At 41.8% G+C, this 21,697-nt stretch overlaps 3 protein-coding genes across 3 annotated transcripts; 1 reads left to right on the top strand and 2 right to left on the bottom strand.

The window, feature by feature from the left end:
• The first annotated feature begins 1,262 nt into the window (after nucleotides 1-1,262).
• On the top strand, nucleotides 1,263-9,236 carry fkbp10b (FKBP prolyl isomerase 10b). Its single transcript, XM_071519518.1, has 10 exons — nucleotides 1,263-1,625; nucleotides 2,021-2,166; nucleotides 3,347-3,536; nucleotides 4,239-4,384; nucleotides 5,043-5,232; nucleotides 5,821-5,966; nucleotides 6,389-6,578; nucleotides 7,024-7,166; nucleotides 7,646-7,809; nucleotides 8,685-9,236. Exons 1-10 carry the CDS (start codon nucleotides 1,429-1,431, stop codon nucleotides 8,877-8,879), a joined length of 1,707 nt encoding a protein of 568 aa, XP_071375619.1. The 5' UTR covers nucleotides 1,263-1,428; the 3' UTR covers nucleotides 8,880-9,236.
• Nucleotides 9,237-9,339: 103 nt separating this feature from the next.
• LOC139644158 (7-methylguanosine phosphate-specific 5'-nucleotidase-like) lies at nucleotides 9,340-16,105 on the bottom strand. The gene is made up of 10 exons (XM_071519539.1): nucleotides 15,990-16,105; nucleotides 15,426-15,500; nucleotides 14,519-14,617; nucleotides 13,772-13,841; nucleotides 13,639-13,685; nucleotides 13,195-13,280; nucleotides 12,786-12,875; nucleotides 11,899-12,061; nucleotides 11,066-11,266; nucleotides 9,340-10,280 (listed from the first exon to the last, which is right to left on the bottom strand). The coding sequence occupies exons 1-10, from the start codon at nucleotides 15,990-15,992 to the stop codon at nucleotides 10,161-10,163; spliced, it is 954 nt and encodes a 317-aa protein (XP_071375640.1). The 5' UTR covers nucleotides 15,993-16,105; the 3' UTR covers nucleotides 9,340-10,160.
• Nucleotides 16,106-16,771: 666 nt separating this feature from the next.
• Nucleotides 16,772-21,099, bottom strand: LOC139644156 (kelch-like protein 11). The gene is made up of 2 exons (XM_071519537.1): nucleotides 20,549-21,099; nucleotides 16,772-20,372 (listed from the first exon to the last, which is right to left on the bottom strand). The coding sequence occupies exons 1-2, from the start codon at nucleotides 21,097-21,099 to the stop codon at nucleotides 18,788-18,790; spliced, it is 2,136 nt and encodes a 711-aa protein (XP_071375638.1). The 3' UTR covers nucleotides 16,772-18,787.
• Between the last annotated feature and the right edge of the window lie 598 nt (nucleotides 21,100-21,697).

Raw genomic sequence — 21,697 nt, 5'->3', positions numbered from 1 at the left:
CCACCTGTGATAGTCTAATTCCTTGAGCCAGACTCCTGTCCTCCATAAGAGTAGAACCTAAGTCTTTTACAATATATATACGGTATATTCTATGGTATTAGCCCACAAAAACACTTTCTGTAGTTCTTTCTGTAGATATTGTAGGCTATCTGATATGATATTTGAAAGTTTTGTTGTGATATTTGTATAGTAGCTAGTTCTAAACTGTAGGCTATCATAGGAATATAGAGGCTACTACAGTTCTATAATAAGGGATAAACGCCCCATCCTTAGTTCCCTCCCATGTAATTTGAGATTTCTTGAGGAGGATTTGTGTTGGAGGGGAAGCGAGCGCCAGACAGAATAGGCTACTTGTGTTCTGGATGCTTTTGCCGCTGCGCGAGAGTTAAACTGCCATAATTAAAGAAAATTTGAAATTGGTGAAACATTTGTCTTGACGGCTGTGGGAAGCGGATCCAGACAGGCGGATCCCTGCGGTCTCTGGACGGCCCGCAGCTGCAGCTCGGTTCTCATCAGATGCGTCAAGCCGCACTGATAGGCAGAAAAACACCCATTTTAGGGGCGATTTTGCTTTCAAAATAAAAGCTTAATAGTCATTTTTTTGGGGGGGGGAGAAAGAATAATTGAGTATTGGGGTGTTCAGAACAACAAAATTTTATAAAAATGCATTGGAATCATAACTTCAAATATGGAGTGAAACTGTAGCTTCGAAATGGAAAAGATAAGGGCTTACAAAGGCTTAAAAAATAACAACTGATGACTTAAATGTTAAAAAAAAAAAATACCAGATAGTTTACAACAGCGGTCTGCAACCATGTGCCATGGTGAGCCATATGTTTACATTAAAAGTCTCTCACTATACCCAGCTGGTTTCACCACTCCGCTAGAGGAGGAACTATCAGTGAAATCAGCTGCAGTGGTGTGGTTGACATGAAGCTCTTGATGGCACATTGCAAACCACTGCTTAGACGGATAAGAAGTCTGTTTAAACCCATAGCAGAGGAAAAATGCTCATAAAGGCTGTAAAATAGGCTAGGAGCTACAGCATCATTATGAGTATAGAAATTAAGAAAAATGTATTTTCAATGTAGGCTATTACTTTGTCATATACTCCTCCGAACCGCCTAAAAAAACTGCAACGGATGTTCATTTTATTGTGTGTGTTTTTTTTTTTTTACCGGAAAAACTATTTTGTGATTGCGGCTAGCTTGACCCTGGCACTTCCCAGTCCCAGTCCTTTTTAAGCCGTTTGCAGCAGCCTGGAGACTGTCCACGTTTACAACATTCACCGACACCGCTGCTCCGCTCAGAGACGAGCAGCCTTGGCCTCCTGCAGCAGTAAGTGCGCATACGGGTGTAGGCCTCAAACTTATTTAATTATTCTGCGTTTTGGGTTCCTTTTTAGCCGAGTTTCGTAATTCTGTAAAAATGTTTGCGTGCTGTACTATTTTAATTTCCCTGCTCACTACGTGGTCTTCCGTGGAGTGCAATCCAAGCCCCGTAGGAGATGTAGTCGTGGACAGATATTTCATTCCCAAGGACTGTGCCAGAGAAGTGAAAAACGGAGATTATGTCCGCTATCACTACAATGTCACGTTTCTCGACGGAAAAACATTCGACTCCAGGTGGGTTCATGTGCAGTATTTGATGATTTCCATTGATTTTAATGTATTTTTAGTTTTGTCTTCTTACACTCAAAGAAGAAAATGATGTGTTGCATAGGCCACTATTAGACCTGTTACTATAAAACTGGATGCAAAGCACACTTGTGGCAACAATATGTTTCACTTATATGACAAAGCTTAGATATATGATTTGGGTTCTGCATGTCAAATTCCTTATGCAGTCGGCTATTAAGAATACACGTAGGCATGCCTTGCAGATGTGGAGTAGTCCTATAGTAGGCTAGCTACTCATCCAGCAGCCTACATCCCCTCTCGATGCCGACACCAGTTACCCAGCTCCATAACTCGTGGCATTTCATCTGCCTTTGTGAATCTTTTGGTGCCCATGTTCCCAGCCATCAGAAAGGAGTCCCCAAGGTCGGCCTGATAGGCGAGGGCCGGATCATCGCTGGCGTGGACAAAGGTCTGCAGGGCATGTGTGTCAATGAGCGCAGGACCGTCACCGTCCCCCCACATCTGGCCTACGGAAGCGCCGGTGCAGGTAATTAACACCATTAGTCCAAAATTCTCCACTGGACCCACCATGTTATGTGGTGCGGTCTTCTGTCCAAGTGCAGTTTCACTGATTTCAGCAGATTTCACAGACCCATGCATGCATTGGCTATCTTCAGTCAGTGCAATTGGAGGCCTACTACACAGCAATTTTCCCACTGTGAGCAAGAGTTGATTTTTCAGTGACTATCATTTGGAATTGACCATATGGCTGGTCGATAAATCGTATAATATCGTGATATGAGACTAGATATCATCTGATATTTTGGTTATGGTAATATTGTGAAATAACTTACACATCTTCCTGGTCTTAAAGGCTGAGTTACAGTAAAGTGACACAATTTTCTGAACTTATTAGCCTGTTCTGGCTGAGTAAAATGAACAATGATTGGCTTTACCTGCTCATCATATCCACATTACTTATTACTGATTACACATTACTGATAACTAATGATCATTACTAATTTTCAACATTTTCTTTTGTGTAAATATCTTATGGAAGCATAATATTCATCCACAAAATATTGTCACATTATTGATATCGAGGTATTCGGTCTAAAATATTGTGATATTTGAATTTGTCAATATCGCCCAGCCCTAGTTGACCAGTGTTGCTTGTAGTTGTTTGTTCACTCATAGAGCAGATATGGCTCTGGCATAGAGAGTACAACCTGCAATAAGCAATTTCAGACCCTGTAACCAATCCTGAAATTAATGTGTGCGATATAAACAAATAGCCACACACAGGGCAGCTGTGTTGTTGTTTCCACCTCTTTTCTAAAGCTTGTTGTCACGTTCGGCCCGAGTCATAGTTCCTTTTTTTTTTTTAAACTAGCTCCTCTCCTCTCTCTCCCCCTCGATTTCCTGAAAAAAAAATCTGGTAATGGCAGAATCGATGAAGTGAACGAGTAAACGTTTTCAAGTAGTAAACTTGCTACGTACCTCTTCACTTGTCATTGTAGGACATGTAACTTTCAGCCTGAGAAAAATCTGGCAAAGCGAGATAGTGATATTTCTCTGTAGGTACGTTTATTTTAGCCATTAGCCTTTATGCACGGTTTGTCCAAAGGGGCTTCTGTCGCCCTCTAGTGGTCAGAAAAATTGCTTAGTGTAGCTTTAAATTAAACAGAGTATTTTGCTGTGAGTCAAGCCCCTCTGTCTCCTGCCAGGTGACGTCGTCCCTCCAGACACCACCCTGGTGTTTGACCTCCATCTGCTGGACCTGTGGAACAAGGCCGACCTGGTCGTCACCAAAACCATCGCCACTCCCAAAGACTGCAGACGCTCTGTGATGCGCACCGACTTTGTGCGCTACCATTACAATGGCACCCTCCTGGACGGCAGCACCTTCGACTCTAGGTGAACTTGGAAACCCAGAGCTCGGAAAACTGTTGGAGTTTGGTGGTGGGGGGGTGAAGGGAGAAAGGTTCCCATTCCAAAATGAGATGTTTACAGTTTGAAAGAGATTATGCTTTCAAAATGTTTAGACAAAATGATTGCTGGCATTGAATAAAACATTATCATTATGAAAACTACTAAAGTAGCTATAATAAGACATTTGCTTGAGGATGGTATGATATATACTTTTGAAATATTCAACTTCAAGGAATGCATTTTTCTCAAAATATACATACAGTATATAACATTTTGGAATGGGTACCAATTTTGGAAGCTTACAATTATTAATCAAATTCTAAAATGACTGAAGTCAAAATAATTTTAGTGATGAACCAACCAAGTATTCTATAGCTATTTGAATTAGATGTTGAGTATTTATTGAGCATTTGGTTGGAATAAGTTATCATGCATGTTGTTGCCTTTCTGCCATTTCATATAATTGTAAATGTACTGATAACAAATATGATGCCATTAGTTGCACATTGAGCTCATCAGAACTAGATCTGTTTGAAGCTTGTTTAAAGCCAAATCTGATTCTTTATTCTTCACCAGTGAAACGACCCCCATCCGAATGACAGCTCTTCTGTCTGTGTGTCTGTCTGTCTGTAGTCTCATCCAGGTTTGTTGTGTGTTTGACTTTGCGCTTGTATGAGCCCTACGCAGCTACATCAGAGAGCAGACCCATGACACTTTAGTGGGCGAGGGCTGGCTGATCAAGGGCATGGATGAGGGCCTGCTAGGCATGTGTGTGGGAGAGATCAGAAATATTGTCATCCCACCCTTCAAAGGCTATGGAGAAAAAGGACTGGGTAAGTTGAAATGACGGAGGAAGAAAAGGGAAATGGCTGGTTTTAACCAAAAGGAAGTAGAGGTTTTGTGGATTTGCCATTATTGCTTTACAGGAGAACTCTGTTTCTTCAAACTCTGGAAAACAGAGGTCATTGCACAGAATAAAATATCTGGTACAATGACAACATTATCAAGAGAGAAATGTCCTGAATCACACCTAATCAATAAAATGCACTTACACATCACATAACATATTTTTTTTCATTATGTCTGAGGCTCAAATAAACCAGGGATGCCCAGCTGTTTTTGGATGGCAGGCCAAGGCTGAAAATTAGAAATGTCGCAAGCAAAAATATAATTGAGATGCCCATGCTTTGAAATAACTTATTTTACTCACAGTAACATTTGAGATGCTATGCAATAAATGGATCAGATACAGAATATTTTGCACTCTTACACCTTGGGTAGCCTTTAAATAATCCAAGTTCTATTGTATTAGCTTGATTACACTGCTATGGTATTCACACAAACGGCAACCAGAAGACTATTTTAACTATTTCTCATTAACAGAACAATCAAGTGAACAAATAATTGATAGTGTAACATAAATTAGGTTAACTATCACCCTGTCATATGGGTAGATGTGAGGTTTAACATTCCCCACCTTCCTCCCACCAGGCACAGAGATTCCCTCCCAGGCGACGCTGGTGTTTGACGTCCTGATGGTGGACATTCATAACTCGAAGGACAACGTCACGGTTGAGGACCAGGTGGTGCCCGAGTCCTGCACGCGCAAGACTGTGGTTGGGGACTATATCCGCTACCACTACAACGGCACCTTCCTGAACGGAGTCACCTTTGACACCAGGTCAGCTCTGCTCACACGTTGACTGTAACCGGGATGTGAAGCCATTATGTTGCTGATATTTGGGTGTTTTGAATAAACAAATCCCTGAATAACTACAAACCAAACATCCTAATTTTAAACCATTCTTTAAGCGCCAATCCATCATTGCAGTGTGGCACTCTGTTAAAATACTGCCGCCCCACTACCGACTTTATGTTTAGGTTTGTTTTCAGTTCATTGAAGACATTTTGTCACTCTGAATTTGACTTAACTTTTGATACAAAAAATGACAGTATGTGACAGCTATACATGAGTATTATGTATATTTTGTGGCTGCAAATTGGTTTGTTTATTTTGGTAATATATGTAAACGCTGAATTAACATAAATCTGTATTTTGAGTTACGATATTTCTCACAGTAAAATCACTCTCAAATCTATGTGAATATCTCTAAAATTCACTGTCTATGGCCAATACATTCTTGGTAGCTTTAAAGTCACAAATTTTAATGGTACAACCTAAATCCAACAGCGTCTTCCTTTAAGTGTGCTTCTAATGAAACCTCTAAATTCTGACATTAAAGCCTTCCTTGTCATTTACTGCCACCAGCTACCAGAGGAACAGCACATACAACACCTACATCGGGATGGGTTATGTGATAGCTGGCATGGACCAGGCTCTGCTGGGGGTCTGTGTCGGGGAGAGGAGGAGGGTCATCATCCCTCCACACCTGGCCTATGGAGAGCAAGGAGCAGGCAAGTTTACTCGCACAGCAAAGCCTTTTCCTCTGGGTGGCAGGAGGTAAAAGGTCTAAGGTTTACTGGATTTCATTTGATGTAATCAGACTTCAGTTGATTCAGTCGCCAAATCTGCATTGACTGCCACCCATAGCTAGATTTCAGTAAAATATGAAAATACGAAACAAAAAGGTCATTTTTCATTTCATTGTGACTTTAAATACACACAAATTCTCAAATAATTTCTCATAATGGAGTTTGTATAACAAGATACACAAACACTGTAGTGCCTGAAGATAAATGAGGTTAAGAGTAGATGGCACTTGGAGCAAATGGAGCTGAATATTAATTGATGTGAATGTCCCAACACTATGAATTGCCATAAAGATTCCCCACCGATCTTGGAATTGTTCCCTAATCTTGTTCCCTGGCTTTTACAGGTAAAGTTATCCCCGGTTCAGCCGTTCTGGTCTTTGACGTCCACGTCATCGACTTCCACAACCCCAACGACGTGGTGGAGGTCCAGGTCACCTACAGACCCGAGGTGTGTAATGAAACCACCGCAGTCAACGACCTGATCCACTACCACTACAACTGCTCCCTGCTGGACGGCACCTTGCTCTTCTCCTCGTGAGTCCCCACCCAGTGCTACACTAACATACATGAACATACAGTACATAGAGGGATGGGACGATATGCTTATGTCACAATACGCTTCGATACATGATATCGGGGTTCACGATTCAATAAAACCACGACACAATGTAATAAATAAAAGTTCAGTGACAACAAAGTATGACTGTGCAGAAAAAGTTTATTTCTGAGCTACAAATCTTTCTAGCAATGGCATTGGCTTGCTAGAATGTAGAAGTGCAAATAATGTAATTTGGATGGAGAGCTTGAGAAATTGTGATGAGCAAGCTGTCTCATTTGTGATTACTACAGCAGAATAAAATGGAGCTAATATCACAATGAATTTTTTTGCCCCACGATATGTATTGTCACATTTTTGTATTGCGATATACTGAATTTCGATATATCGTCCCATCCCTAATTACATTGTCCTTGTCCTCAGAGGCGACTTTGAGAACCTTCAGGATGCAGTGCTGGGGGCGGACAAAGTGATCGACGGGCTGGACGAGGGCCTGAGGGGCATGTGTGTGGGAGAGAGGAGGGTGGTCACCGTGCCTCCTCACCTGGGCCACGGAGAGAGAGGAGGTGAGAGACTCCTGCTGAGCCTCATGACACACAAGAACCACTGCACACCAGAACACTGTAGTCCATTATCAGGAGTACGATGGTCTAGCTTCACCTCAAAGAGATGGCTCATGTTTTCTCTTTCGGTACATCCAAAACACCAAAGCACCAGGACTTAAAAAAAATCAACTGCCAATTCTGTCCGAAAACCTATTCTGAGTAATCATATTTCGGTCCCTTTATACAGTAACCTGAGTTATGAAACCAAAAATGGTTTTACATTACACTGCATGTGATTTTTTTTTTCTAGCATCTAAATAACCCCCACATTTTTGAGGCTAGTGTTTTTTGTATGGACTAAAAGGGCTCAGTTCATGATGAACCCTGATAGCTTCTTAAAATCCTGAACTACACAGATAATGATAGTAAAACTAAAGGTTTCCTGCTTAAAAGTCTAAAGTGTCCCTCTCTCTCTCTCTCTCTCTCTCTCTGTCTGTCAGCCACCGGTGTGCCAGGCAGTGCTGTGTTGGTGTTTGAGCTTGAGCTGGTGAGCCATGAGAGGGGAGTGCCGCCTGGCTACCTGTTTGTGTGGCTGGAGGAAAGCCCTGCTGACCTGTTTGAAGCCCTGGACATGAACAAGAACCAAGAGGTGCCCCAGGAGGAGGTAAATTACTGTTGGCAATATTAAGACTTTCATGATCATTTCAGACGGTAGACGACGGCCACTCGAAGTAATTCTTTTGCAGTAAGTGACAAGCAGACAGGAGTGGGGCGATTGACTTCTCTGACAGTTGGCTGAATCTCATGAAACCCCGACACACACAGTCATTTCATGTCTCTGTGCCCTCCTGCCCACTCAAACAGAGTTGCTTCACTTTTGTGCTCTTGTTGGCACAGAGTTGACTAGTTATTAAATATTTGATGGTGCTGCTGCCATTGCCACTACTGTGCCAATTACCTGTTGAGCTTTGCCAAGCCATTTTATTGTCTGTTTGGAAACTGTATATCCATTCCCATGGATGGTTGGGTTACCCTGGGCGGCTTTATTTTAAAATGATAATAAAGGTACAACTTAAATTGGTGAAGCCTATGATTAAATGTCAGTTGGCCTATGTATTAGATTCAGATCTCTTTCAATAAAGTGGCAAGAACCCCAAATGGAAGATCTGAACTCAGACTATTGGCATTAGGAGTGGTGCAGTCTGTCAGTTAATCATGAATTATTATAAACTTCATACATCTGGGCCTATGGGTCAGCCATGAGGGAAAATTTATGAATTTATAATTAAGTTATATTTTTCTGAAGACATATCATGACATTAACACAACTATTTCCTTGAGAGTGTGTGCCAGATGTTGACACCTGAAGTTCTATTGTTACTTTTTACAGCAGACAAACGTTGGAACTTGTACTTCATGGCCAGACATGGGAAACATGTGGTTGGGTAGTGTTCAAACCCATCTGATAATGCAATGTACTGGATTTGAATGTTTTCATTTCATTTGTATGGCCTTCCTTTGTTTCTTGACCCTTTTTAGTTTGGCGACTTCATCAAGCTGCAGGTGTCAGAGGGCAAAGGTCGTATGAAGCCTGGGATGACACCCGAGGACGTTATTGCCGACATGTTCAGGAACCAGGACCGAAATAAAGACGGAATCATCACAGCCGACGAACTCAAACTGAAGGTAGATGAGGACAAGGAAAGGGAAGCGGCAAAGCACGAGGAGTTGTGATCAGAAGAACAAACAAACATCCACATTCTCTCTCAGGGAAAAACCCAAACGCCTTAAAACATTTAGAGAGACTTTCGCCACACAGTATCATGTTTTAATATTTTCCATATTACATTTGATAGTCTTTTCAAATGACAAGAAAATAGTGCAAATGATCTTTTTATATACCGTAGTTGTGTGTTGTGTGACTGGTTGTGTTTGATATAGTGGTGTTTCAAAGTGAATGCATTTGCTTAAATTAACCTACCAAACAAGCACCTTCATGTGTCCCTGATGTTCACACTGATTAAAATGTTTTTAAGAAAAACTTTTGTTTCAGTTTAATAGTATTTGTCAAGTCAAGGAATTCTGTGACAACTGAAAAAAACTCTAACTGTAGTAGCTTATGTGAACTAGTTTTCAAAATCATATTTAACTCCTATTTAAATATGTTATGAAACAGTGATGTGATTTTTTTTTTTTCAGTCATGGTGCTTTTTAGATGGACTGGAAAAGTAGTATAGGAGTTTTAAAAATGTGAACTATAACTTTGACCTTTAGTTAATTTAATATTTGTCTTAAGTAAACTGATGACCCATATATATTCATTTTCAATATGAAGCAGATGGCATGGCAGATGTAAAGAGACATTATGTGTTTTAGGCCTTATAATATACAGTATAATATATATAAAATATATTTTACATCTTTCTTACAACCAGCCAATCCCCATCTTGTACAACAACTGAACAGATTAAAAACAAGAAAGGTCTCTACACATAATAATGAAACGTTTAAAAATTGGAAGTAGACTACATAACTGTACTTGGTAAGCACTTCATGTACTTTACACCCTGCAGTGCAGGGCTGCACCATAGGAAGGGAAAGAGACAGAATATAAATGCTTCCTTGACTGAAAGTTAAAATGGAACCCTAATGTTTTGGGTGCCATTTTCTCTCCAGCTGTTTTCGGGATTCCCTCGAACAAAAGGGAACATAAGGAAGAAAGTGTTAATATTAGAACCCAGCCGTCTTCCATTTGTGAGGTTGTAAAGGTATAAAATAGACTTCAGAGTCTTGAGTGAGTGTGATTTGCACCAATAGCCACTCCTGTGCACAGAGCGGCGTAAAAATCCAGTCCCTTGGTCTAGTTTGAGGTAAGATGGTTGCCATGGTGATTGTGCTCCAGCATGCAACACGGTGAATGGAGTGAACAAGTCCGTCTGTGTGTGACATCAAATTGGCAAGTGTTTCCTTATACTATGCGGCTTCGTACCAGTGTCCTGTCCCGTCCCGTGCGTCTTACTTGGCGTGTCTTGATGAGGTAATGTAGCTCAGGACGGCGTTGGGAACGTCCATCGTCTCGTCCTTCACCAGCACGATGTCAAAGGAGTTGACGTACGACTCTTTCCTCTCTTCCACCTGAGAAACAGTCAATGCTCATCAACTGAGTGTGCTTGTTGAACACTTGTTATATGTGAGTGAATATGACAGACAGAGCACTATATTAAAGGGGAATATTTTGACAAATTTAATATTATTCATAAGGATGTACGACATGCAGCCTGCTCATGCTTGCGTATACATCGAGAACTCGCAACAAAACCACGTCATCACGGTATAAAGCAATCTCCTTCCAATAGGAGAATGAACTGAGTATAGAATTGCAACAAAATCTGCAATGTAAATAAACGTGTCACAATCTGAATCTCTTTTATGTGAACAATAAACTGTTATAACACCACAAATCAATGCCTTAGTTTGGAGTTACTTAATTTTCCAGTGTTCAGCGCAAACATGAGCAGGCTGCAGTGTCTCATCAGTCATGTACTGAATAATGTTAGGTTTGTTAAAATAGCAGGTGTTCCCCTTTAAGGCCAGTAAAGCCATTGTTTCCCCTATTTTCAGTCAACAAGAGTGCCCCCCTAATGCTGGAAATAAGCCCCTCTACTGGAAAAAATTATAACAACAAAAAGGATTCATCTTGTCTTATTCATTCCCAATAAACAAATCATTTTAGGGCCATGGAATTAACTCTTAGATATCATATTAAGTATTTAAATAAGAGTCATGGTGGAGTTTCGACTGGCTTTGGAAAGGAAACTGAGACTGTGACCAAACCTGAGACTGCACCACAAACCAAATTTCTGATACAAGAAATCCTCGAGGGAAACACTACACATCTATCCCATTCCCTGTGGTCTGACCTGGTCGTTGAGAAAGCCGATGGTCAGGACGTTCTGGGGCTGGGACACTCCATCAGCCATGGTCAGGTCTCCCAGAGAGTCCCCCAGCAGCAGCACGTTGGGCCGGTCCTGCAGCTCCCTGAGGTGGGCTGCGTGCTGCAGAGCACCCTCCCGCTTGTTGAAGGTGTGGATCAGCTGGCCTTTGAAGGCTCGCAGTATCCCCTTAACAACAAGACAACTTTCAGTTAGGGTTGGTGTATTCTCTCATATAGAGACTGGGGTTTGTGGATTAAGATCAGGTCGATACTTCTAACATTTATAAAAATCTACAGCAATATTATATTAAAGGTGTATTAATTCGTTTTTTTTTTTTACCTTTATTGATCTCTATGGTGACCACTAGGAATTACAACAACATCAGTAGAACAATATGTTCTCCTATACAAGTCTATGGTACAAAATACTACAATAATAATACTGTTTTTTTGTTTGCTTTTTCGGCTTCAGAACGAGGCTTTCCAGCCTTTGTAGCTGCAAAGATTTTATGACGCTGGCCACTTGCTCATAGCATTGTCCTCTATAGCTGAACAGCTGAAAATCGAGGGGACTAGTTAGTTAGTACTATATGTTTTGTTCCAAAACACAAGGTACGGCCTGGAAAGTGAGTTTTGAAAGCCTCAGATATTGATCAACAATCCGATTAACCCCCGCAGATATATTATGGTCATTTTGTGGGCTCAGGCTCAGTCACTGGTCTATGTTTATTTCTAAGGGCATACCGGAAGACCTTCTCTAGTATTTATGTATTTATATTACACAAAACATTTCATATCATGAAGTGCACAAACACTCACGCTGTGGTCAAAGTCCATGTAGTTAGAGATGATGCGGACATTGGGGTGGAAGACGTGGTTCTGGCGGATCACCTCCTCCAGGATGTCGCCTACGCCGGCCGAGAAGATCAGCAGAGGAACCTGGTGCTCGGCCAGACGGTCAAAGAACACCTTGTGGCCTTCCCTGAAGACACACACACACACCACTCATTAGACACCTGAACAAATGACTGAATTTTGAAATCTGCAGGTATAAAAACAACATTCTTTTCAACTAGTTTACACTTTCATATATATTTGATATGTTTTTTTAAAGTAAAGGGCAGTGAAAGAACCATCTGATACATGAGACCAAATCTCCACAAAACCATTGGTTAAAATACCTGCAGATCTATGCCAGGAATTTAGAGCAGTTAGATTCTTCCTAAGATGTGTTGTCAAATAGTTTAAAATTTGTTAGGTTTGTGTAATCTGAATTCAACATTAGATATCATATCCGAAGCAACATTTTTCTGTAGTCTGAAAATATGCCGTCTGTTTGTTTTACTGAAGTGCAGCTCTAACTTTATCCACCGCAGGTGATTAGAAACTGTCTTGCAACCAGTCACAGCCCTAACAAAGGCTCTATTGAGCTGTGTTTTAATATCTTGCCAATAAATGTATTTTAATGTTTTCATCACAGCCTCAGATTTTCTGGAGTTTGCTTTGTGCAGAGTACTACAGCATTGGCAACAATGGGCAAACAAAAGTCCTATTGTTTTAATGTAGCTTTGTGTCTAGAGACAATCACGTGGCTTGAGGAAAATGTCAAATGACCAAAACTATTACATTTGTAGGCATTATTGCCAAGCTCATATTTCTCTCTGGGACAAGGGGCTTTGTTAATGTGGCATGTGAGCTGTGTGGACCTGAGCATAGCGCTGGACTCCTTGACAGCCTGGGCTAGCATGTCCTTCCTGATCTTCTGCTGGATCAACAGCTCATGCACTTTAGTCCACCTGTAGAGAGCAGTAGAAGACCAGGCTTTAATTCCCTTTCATTTCAGTCCCCTGAGGAAGTGGGAGTTTCTCTAAAATTCAAATATTGAAAAAAGACTTTTGGCATGAGAATGTTATCACATCTGACTAATTACAGCAATTGAGAATGCATGCTCTATCATTAGCAAATTAATTACAGTTTCTATTTATGTTTCTAATTATGTTTTTAATGCGTTAAATTGAAAGTGATTGGGCCCCAACCCTGAAATCAACTAATTTCCTGAGACAAACTAAAAAGAGAGAGGGGGTTATTATTTCTACTGGTCTGTCTATTCCTTACCATTCCACCATGAGTGGGAGCTTCTCCTCAGCAGTCCGGCTAGCATCAATCTCTATAGGATAGTAGGTGTTCAGCAGCTCCCTCATCTACAACCCAGAAGGAGCAGCACAAATACTAAACAGTCATGCATGTTAATAAATAGCCTGCTCCTATTATAGGTGTTGGACCAATAGCTACAGAAAGAACTAACAAATGTTTAAGATCAGTGCTAACTCCTTTTACAGAGTAGCTGCAAGTGATGCATCAGTGTATACTTGTTGGTATAGTACAGAAAAGTACATAAAAACACATATTAGAAATAATGAGGTGCAGGATGAGGACAAACACAGGGTATCTAGCACAATGATTAATCAAACAACCAGAGGTACTACAGAGGGAACAACTCAACAAGTGTAAGATAGACCCGTTATTTTTTAAACTGTATTCTAATGAATGCTTCCTTACCTTTCTAGTGCAGTCTTCATTAATCAACAACCGGTTATCCAGGATGTCTGGAGAAATACAAGGAAACAGGTTTGGAGCAGTTTGGCCAAGATGCACCTGATCACAATCAGCAATCTGCAGTCTGTGTGCTTACTGTGGGTGGTGGGCACTCTCTTCCCATTGTGGGCAAATCTGGTGAGGGTCATGTCGAAGTCAGAGATTACCTGAGGAAATAGGACTATTTAGAGCAGAATAGTCCTACTGTACTGAGCACTCACTCAGCACACACACACAATTACAGTTTGTTTTGTTTGGTCCAAACCATAGTGGAAAAGTTAACTTTGTTGCATTTTTGTATTGGTTTGTTTAGGTTCACACTGCCCAATTACAAGCAAAGCAGGGCTTGTAGTCATATGGAGTCACAAGTAGCTTGTTTATAAGACAGAGTTTTGGTAACCTGACATCCTACAGGTTAGAGATTTTGGCAGCAGGGGGAGTCAAAACAAATCCGATTCCAGTCCCTGTAACTTTAGCTAAGCATGATGGACTTGTCTGCAGTCTTTGCTGTAATTGACCTTCTCTGGTGTTCATATCAGTTAAGAATACATGAACAAAAAGCTGAATAAGAGTCAGTCCAGACTGCGGTTTGCCGCCAGTTCACTTTGTTATACTAGGCTTTCCAAGCATGAGTAACTGTTAGCCATCAGCTGTCAATGCCTAACGAACCACACCGCAGTTCAGTTCAGGTAAGGAGTTTGATGGCATCGTTCTCACCTGCCCAAACAAACTGACACTGAGTAAACAAGCTGAGTAAACTCTCTGGAGTAGGAATAAACAGCTCTGAACATCATGTCCTGAGGACAGTCCGTTTCCTCTCAGCACACACAGTCCACTCAGTCACCTGCAGGCTCCCTGCACCGGCTCGCTGCATGGCCTGGATCGTCTCCTCCACTCTGCTGCGCTCCCTCATCAGCACTGAGCACTTGGCCAACTCTGGGACCTGCAGAAGGAAGAGTTCAGTCCTACAACACTAGGCATCATGCACTGCCAGACAGAGCCCCATAGTGAGGAAGAGAGCAAAGGCTAGTAAGTAAAGGATGAGGGAAGAGGAAGAGAGGGGTAGTGGGCAAAAGGAGGCTCCAAGGAGGCTGCTTGTGTGTTTCAGACATGTGGACAACACACTATAGGCTCTGTTCAGGCATTATCTTTCTTTAACCACCACACTTACACCACTGTTTACAGTAGGCGAAGTAAACATTGTAGGTTTACTTACTGAAATTACTTACTGAACATGCTAAATGACATGAACTGTTTACCCCAGAACATTGATACACACAAAATAAACAAAACATGACTGGATGATTCCTTTTCCAAAATGAGGCCACTGGAAGAAAACCTGGCTGTATTAACAGATTAAATTAGACAAGTAGCCTATGTGTTTCTACTGTACAAGTCACCATCCACCAATCACCGCCTCCCTCAGGAGGCCCACTTGTTTTAATACTATTACTACTATTACTAATACATTTACAATCACCACCAATATTCAATAAACTCAAGTATTAAATTTTTGAATAGTTCTGTGCAAATGCCATATTCTGTTTAAAATAACCCTAATAAAGTATCCTAATTAAGAGAGACCAGATTAAGATACATCATGGGATGTAACAACATAGACTGGGATACTGAGGCAACATCTGTAATGATGTTTTTGTTATTATGTGTGATATTTTTTTATGTCTAGAGAGACACTGGTGTTAAAAACAGGAGGAGAGCAGGAGAGGAGAGAGCAGAGAAAACTTTCTGACCTCAGTCTTGGTCAGCTGGTGCCAGACTGCCAGGACAGTCCGCACCGGTATATAGATCCAGGGAATATGGTATATCTGGGTATAAAATCAAGGAGAAAATACATAAGCACAATGCATTACAACAAAATGCTTCCCTCTGTTTTCCATACAGTCGACTCGGCTTGTTTAGCTGAAAATAAAAATGGTTTAACTAGCTAGAGCCAATGATGTGACAGCACAGTAGTGTGGTTTCAGTGAGACTTTTGATTCCTTATTCAAAGGTAAATATGATATGAACACACGTTATACCTAGGGTTGGTTAATGTTACGGCATAAAAATAAATGAGTCCTTAAGGTGGATTCTAGTTAACGTTAAATAACGTTAAGCTCAGACAAACAAAACTAACGGGCTAGTTAACGCGTTAACTCTAGTCCGCTAATATAGGCGTTATTGGAAAAAAATGTCTTTGTTACTGTTGAAAGTAACATAACTATTTGAGACAAAAAAAAACAAAATAATTCACGCGACAGCGATTTTCGTAGACAAAATTTGACTGTCACTACATTATAACGTTACAAACTTACCATTTTCAAACGGAGAAAATAGACTTGCCACGGCTACTTGATAAAGTATCGTTAAACGAAAGTTACATTCAATGTTAAGCTGCAGAGGTATATTTATATGAAGAGGTATAATTGTGAAATCAATAGTTTAAAAACGGAGATTTGAATGATTTGTTTACGTCCTCTGTTGTTGCACCTGCAGCATTCCCCCATTTGGATGAACCAAACAGAATTGGTTCCGGAGCGTTTTTGTTCCTACTTGATTTAAGCCATTTTTTGTAGCCTTCTAAAGTAAAAAGAATATTCATGTTATCAGACTCACAACATCTGAGAAGACCACAAATGTGTAGGCACCGAAAATATCTGCAAATATGCGTTTTACATTTCAAAATGCACTAGTGGGGTGAGTGGGTGGAGGGGCTTGCTATGCGTTTTCTTTACATGCTAGACAGATAGACAGATAGATAGATAGATAGATAGATAGATAGATAGATATATAGATTATCTATCTATCTATCTATCATAGATAGATAGATAGATAGATGACAACATTATCAAGCATCTATCTATCATAGATAGATAGATAGATGCTTGATAATGTTGTCATGGAAATCAGTGTTGAGTTGGTGCATGAGGCTGCTGTGAAAACATGAAAGCTGATGTGTTACCATGGCAACGGCTTCAACTGGATGAACATTCCAGTGGCAGTTGTGATGAACATTTCTCATGTCTCATTCTGTCTTCACAGATGACAATAAACTGATTCCAATGAAATATTTGTTTTAATGCAAATGATTGTATACTTACAGCTATTGCACATACAAGTGCAACCACACCATGTTCTTTACAAGCACACATAGCTGCATGAAATCAGAATATGGAAGTGGGAAATAATACCATATCAGACAGCAACTCCCCACTGATATCAAACTGGGCTTGTTTCAGTTCTAAAACAAATAATAAAATCAGTCAATTTGAAACCCAACCTAAAAGGCTTCTGAGTAGATTGTGCCTGTGTGCATGTTCTCTTACATTATAACCCTCCTATTGTGTGCACACTTCACTTTCCAGAAGGGAATTTGCTTAGAATTAATGAAATGAAAACCTCCACTGAGAACTGATCAAATTATTTTCACTCATCCATTGATATTGTTCACATTAAGTGTGCTGATGGAGAAATGTTAAGCTCACAACACCAGAAGCCTAACACAACAATATCTATACAGAGTTTGGCTGGAGATATCACAGGCACTGGCAATTTCAACAAGAAACCCTATAACCGTACAGAGAAATACACTGAACTTAGCAACTGGTCCCAATAGAACAACACTGTATTGTGAGTAGGAAGATAAAAGTCAAAGACCGAACAGTGTACAACATCAAAGTTAACATATATATATATATTTCAGGTCCTTCTGTGTGTGAAATCCAATCAAATCAATTGTGTGGAGTGGGTATGTTCACTGAACTATGTGCATAAACATGTCTGCTTCCTGGTTTAATATGTTTTACACATTTCAGAGCCTTTCATACGTCCATAAGTCAACATATGCTCTTGCTAGTTCAGACATATAAACTGTGGGGAAAACCATATAAAATGTCAGTCCGGGATCCCATCCATCTTTATGCACTTGATCCATCAGTCAAAATGTTCTAGCAGCATGAAATAGGATAATAACAGAGATTGTGGTGGAGCTTCTTTTACCAAGACAATAGAGAACATGTCTTTGTCCACTACTCACCATTCTGAAAAATAAAATCCTAATTTTAGCAATGTTTCAAATATCTGTCAAAGACAACAACAAGGGCTGCTTGGTCTATCTTACTTTGCTTCCACCTTTCAAGTTATTCAGCAGCCTAGGAAATTAAAGAATGCAATTCTTAACCAGCTGAAGTATTTAAAAGAAATAAAATCATGCATATTTACAACATAGATTTGAATAGAAAAAAAAATAGTACTGTACAAACTGTAAAAAATGTCAAAACAGCTGCATGTATTTTAATGCAACAATGTATTAAGCAGGTTTATGTTATAAGGAAGGAAAAAAATGATTGTCTGGTCCCCAAAATAAGTGCTTTCCTCTACTCACTTCTCTACAGTGCAGATTTAGACAACAACAAATTAGGATTGATGGTTGTCCCTTTCAGCATACGCATGCTACATAAGATCAACATTAAGAGATTTAAATCCCTAGTGCAAAAAGGAAAACCCAGATAGGAAAATGGAGGTAGAAGAGAAATGTGTTGAGAATAGGGAGAGCAGTAAAAAAAATTAAAGCTTAAAGTTTTTCTTATCTGTTTGGTTGTGTTTCATTTATACCCCGAGAGGGATTATTAAAGTTTAATTTTATCCTAACCTGCCCCACAATAAATGTAGACATACATCATTTACCCTGCTATGTTTTTATCACAGAAGTCAAATGGAAAGCTAAGCTGCTCAGTGATGAAATCAAACAGAACTGATCTTTCCAGATAATATAACGAGGTAATTATAGCATTTACTGACAGAGAATAAAGGTAAGGCATGAGCTAATTATGTAAGGCAAAGATGATTAAGGTAAGACTGAATATAATCTAGCCCACTGTCTTGCCAGTCCTTAATCTGTTCTATATAAACTTTTCAAACGTTGTAATCTTTGCCAACTCTCTTTCTGCAAACCTGTTCCAGTTCAACCCGCAAACACATTTCATTCAAAAAAATAAGACAAAGTGTTGGAATAGCAGCAAGCCGCCCATCAGTGGATGAAGTGCTAACTGGACAGAGGAGAGAAACTGAGCCATGTGCAAGTTGCTTTTCCCTCCAAGAAGTGGAAAAGACCTCAGCATTCAATCTGAGACTGCAGCTGTCTGCGCAGAGTGAGGGTGCGCCGGTGGAGCTGCTGCATCTGCTGCATGCGGTCCCGCTGGCGGGCCAGGTTCTGGGGCATGGGGTAGCGCTGGCAGCCGTACAGGAAGTGGTACGGGATGCGGACGTGGCAGGCGGTGGCTCGGCAGCGCGGCTGGGGCATGGGCGGCAGCAGCATCCAGCGCTTCCTTTCGGCGCAGTAGCGGTAGGCCTCCTTGCGGTACTGCTTGTCCACGTCGTCGCTGTTCTTCCACCCGCCGATGATGAAGACGTCTTCGCCCAGGTAGCAAACGGCAGCACCTTCAATGCTGGTGACCTCTGGGGGCAGGCTCTCGAGGATGTCGTCGGAGATGCGGCTGCTTATTTTCTGCTGAGCCGTCTCGTCTGTTACCTTGTAGCTCTTGGGGCAGCAGGAAGCCGTGTGGTAGAAGTTGGTGGACGCCACAGCCATCTGAAAGATACAGTAGTTATCGATCAGCGGTAAGGAGTCCACCTCCTGCCACTGGCGGCTCTCTGTGTCATAGCGTGTGGTCACGGTCTTCAGCCCGTCCTCGTTGTCCGTGTCCACCGGTGTCCGGGCCATCACGTACACGTAGCGGTCATCCACGCTCACCGTTTTCACGTCTCGTAAGATCTTCGGCGCCGACTCAAGGTTGTGCCATTTGTCCTGCTCAGGCTCGTAGACGCTGACGTCCTTGAAGCCTGGACTGAAGTTGCCGTGGCCGCCGATGCTGTAGAGAATGTTCTTCACGCAAGTGAGGCCGAAGGAGTGCTTGCGGGTGGTCAGGTTGCTGACCTGCTCCCAGGTGTTGTGGTTGGGGTTGTAGCGCTCCACAGTCTTAGCAAAGCCCGGTTCCATGGACCCCGCCACATACGCATGGGTGTCGGTGACCGCGATGGCATGTCCGTCTAAGTGGTTGTGAATGTGCGGCAGGTTGACCCAGCGGTCCTCGTAAACAAAGTAGCCCACGCACTCACTCAAATAGTCGCCACCTTCTGACACACCGCCCACCACCATGATAACGTCCATGTTCTGTCCAAAGCGTGGCTGGAACGTCGCCATGTAGGAGGCGCAGAGCTCTACGTCGGCTGACTTGAGGCTCTCACAGCGAATAGCGTGGCCCTCGAGAGCTTCGCACACCAGCTGCCGGCAAGCCGCGCTGTCGGCCACCAAGGGCTCCTTCTTCACCACCCGCGTCAGGTAGGTAGGCCTGATCTGGGGCAGCCGTAAAAGCCGGAACAGCTCCTCAAAGTGCTTCTCTCGCTCCTCTGCGCTTCGCTGCACCCATTTCACGATGGTATCGAACAGCACCTCCTCAGAGTCCACAGTGATCTCGGTGTCAGACAGCCAGTCCCGCACCAGGTGGAAGGGCAGCGTGAAGAATTCGTCGTCCTGGATGACTTTGTGGAAATTGCGTCGAATCATCTCGGCGGCTCGCAGGGCCAGCTGGTCCAGGGTGTACATGTGGGCCAGGCTGTGCACCGCCACACAGTTGGTCAGGCTCAGCTTCTTCTTCAGGAACTCTCCGCAGAAGTTCTTCAGCTGCACCAACAGGAACCTGACAGTGTGCACATGAATTATCAGACCACTTCAATGTTAAGGGCAGAGCATATAGGACTAGCATCATTTAGTGGCTCTGTTTCATAGGCTGAATACTATTGTGTGTATGAGCAAATGACAAGGAAATCTATTTTTCTTATTCTGATTCACATTAAATACATGGTAACATATTACCTGTCAGCAAGTTCCAACACTAAGTGCACATTGGCAGTGGTTACCCTCATTTCCCCTGTGTACATGAACTGTATGACGCTTTCCACCGTTTCTGGGTCGGGTCCCGTTTCTGAGCTCCATTCTCTGATCTCCACTCGCCCCGACAGTGATTCGGAAAACTGCCCGCCAAACAGCGGGGTGAAGTAGTCCGTTGCCGCGGATAAAACTGACCGGTGGGCGGTTAACTCAAAGGTTTGGGCCCTTTCACTGGACGGCCCGCCTGTGATGAAGGCCAGCGTCACGTCGCAAAACAGCCCAGCCTTCCTCTGCTCGTTCTGCCGACGAGACAGCTCCGAGCAGTGGGTCGAGCAGGAATACTCCTCGGCCTCCTCCGGTTCTCCGTCACCTGTTAGCGCCCCGGACCGGCTGGAGTCCTCCGGGGTGGGTGCTGCCGCTGCCGCTGCCATGTCGACAGGTACCGGTCTCAACTGCAAAGGAAGGCTTTGCGCTATCTTCGGGAACAAGTCATAGGTACATACAACGCAAGTAAATAAACATTCAAATACTGACATGCGTAACGTTCAACTGACAGAATACGGAAGCAGCTACAGGTCGTGACGTCGCACTGAGCCTGCGCAGATAGCTATGGTGTCACTATATACTTCTTTAATATTTATATAGTGATTTATAGTGCGTATGTGGTATATAATAGAGTCTATTTATCTTAGCATACTTTATAGTGTTTTTTATATATCCTGTGACATCACGATAATATTCTTATAATATAAGACTTATTTGGACTAGTTTTGCTGTGTGCTGAAATGTCATACTAATCTAGAATTCCATTGAGAATGAATTTGAAATGACAGGAAAGATATTTAATTAATTTCATGAACCCAAAATGGGAATGACTCTTTTTGAAGCAGCCATACTGTTTTAAATTTAAAAAAAATGTACATCTGCTGTACAAGAGGAGCAACTGTTACTATTACTATAAAATAAAAGTGGGGGGAAATTTGATATGGGTGAAAAATTTCAAACATGCAGTAAGCCTGCTTCATTGTCATTGAGGAGCAGATGAATGATTTCTATCCTTGGAGAGGCTGGTCATATTTCCTCACTCAGATATTCCTAGGTTACAGAAGTAACATCAATGTTTATTTTGAGCAG

Source organism: Centroberyx affinis, unplaced genomic scaffold (assembly GCF_046629955.1).
Source record: "Centroberyx affinis isolate AG114_WGS23_722 - 3 ecotype Tasmania unplaced genomic scaffold, CSIRO-AGI_Caff_v1 ptg000713l_1, whole genome shotgun sequence".
NCBI classification, from domain to species: Eukaryota; Metazoa; Chordata; class Actinopteri; order Beryciformes; family Berycidae; genus Centroberyx; species Centroberyx affinis.
This window is presented reverse-complemented; position numbering and strand designations above follow the sequence as displayed.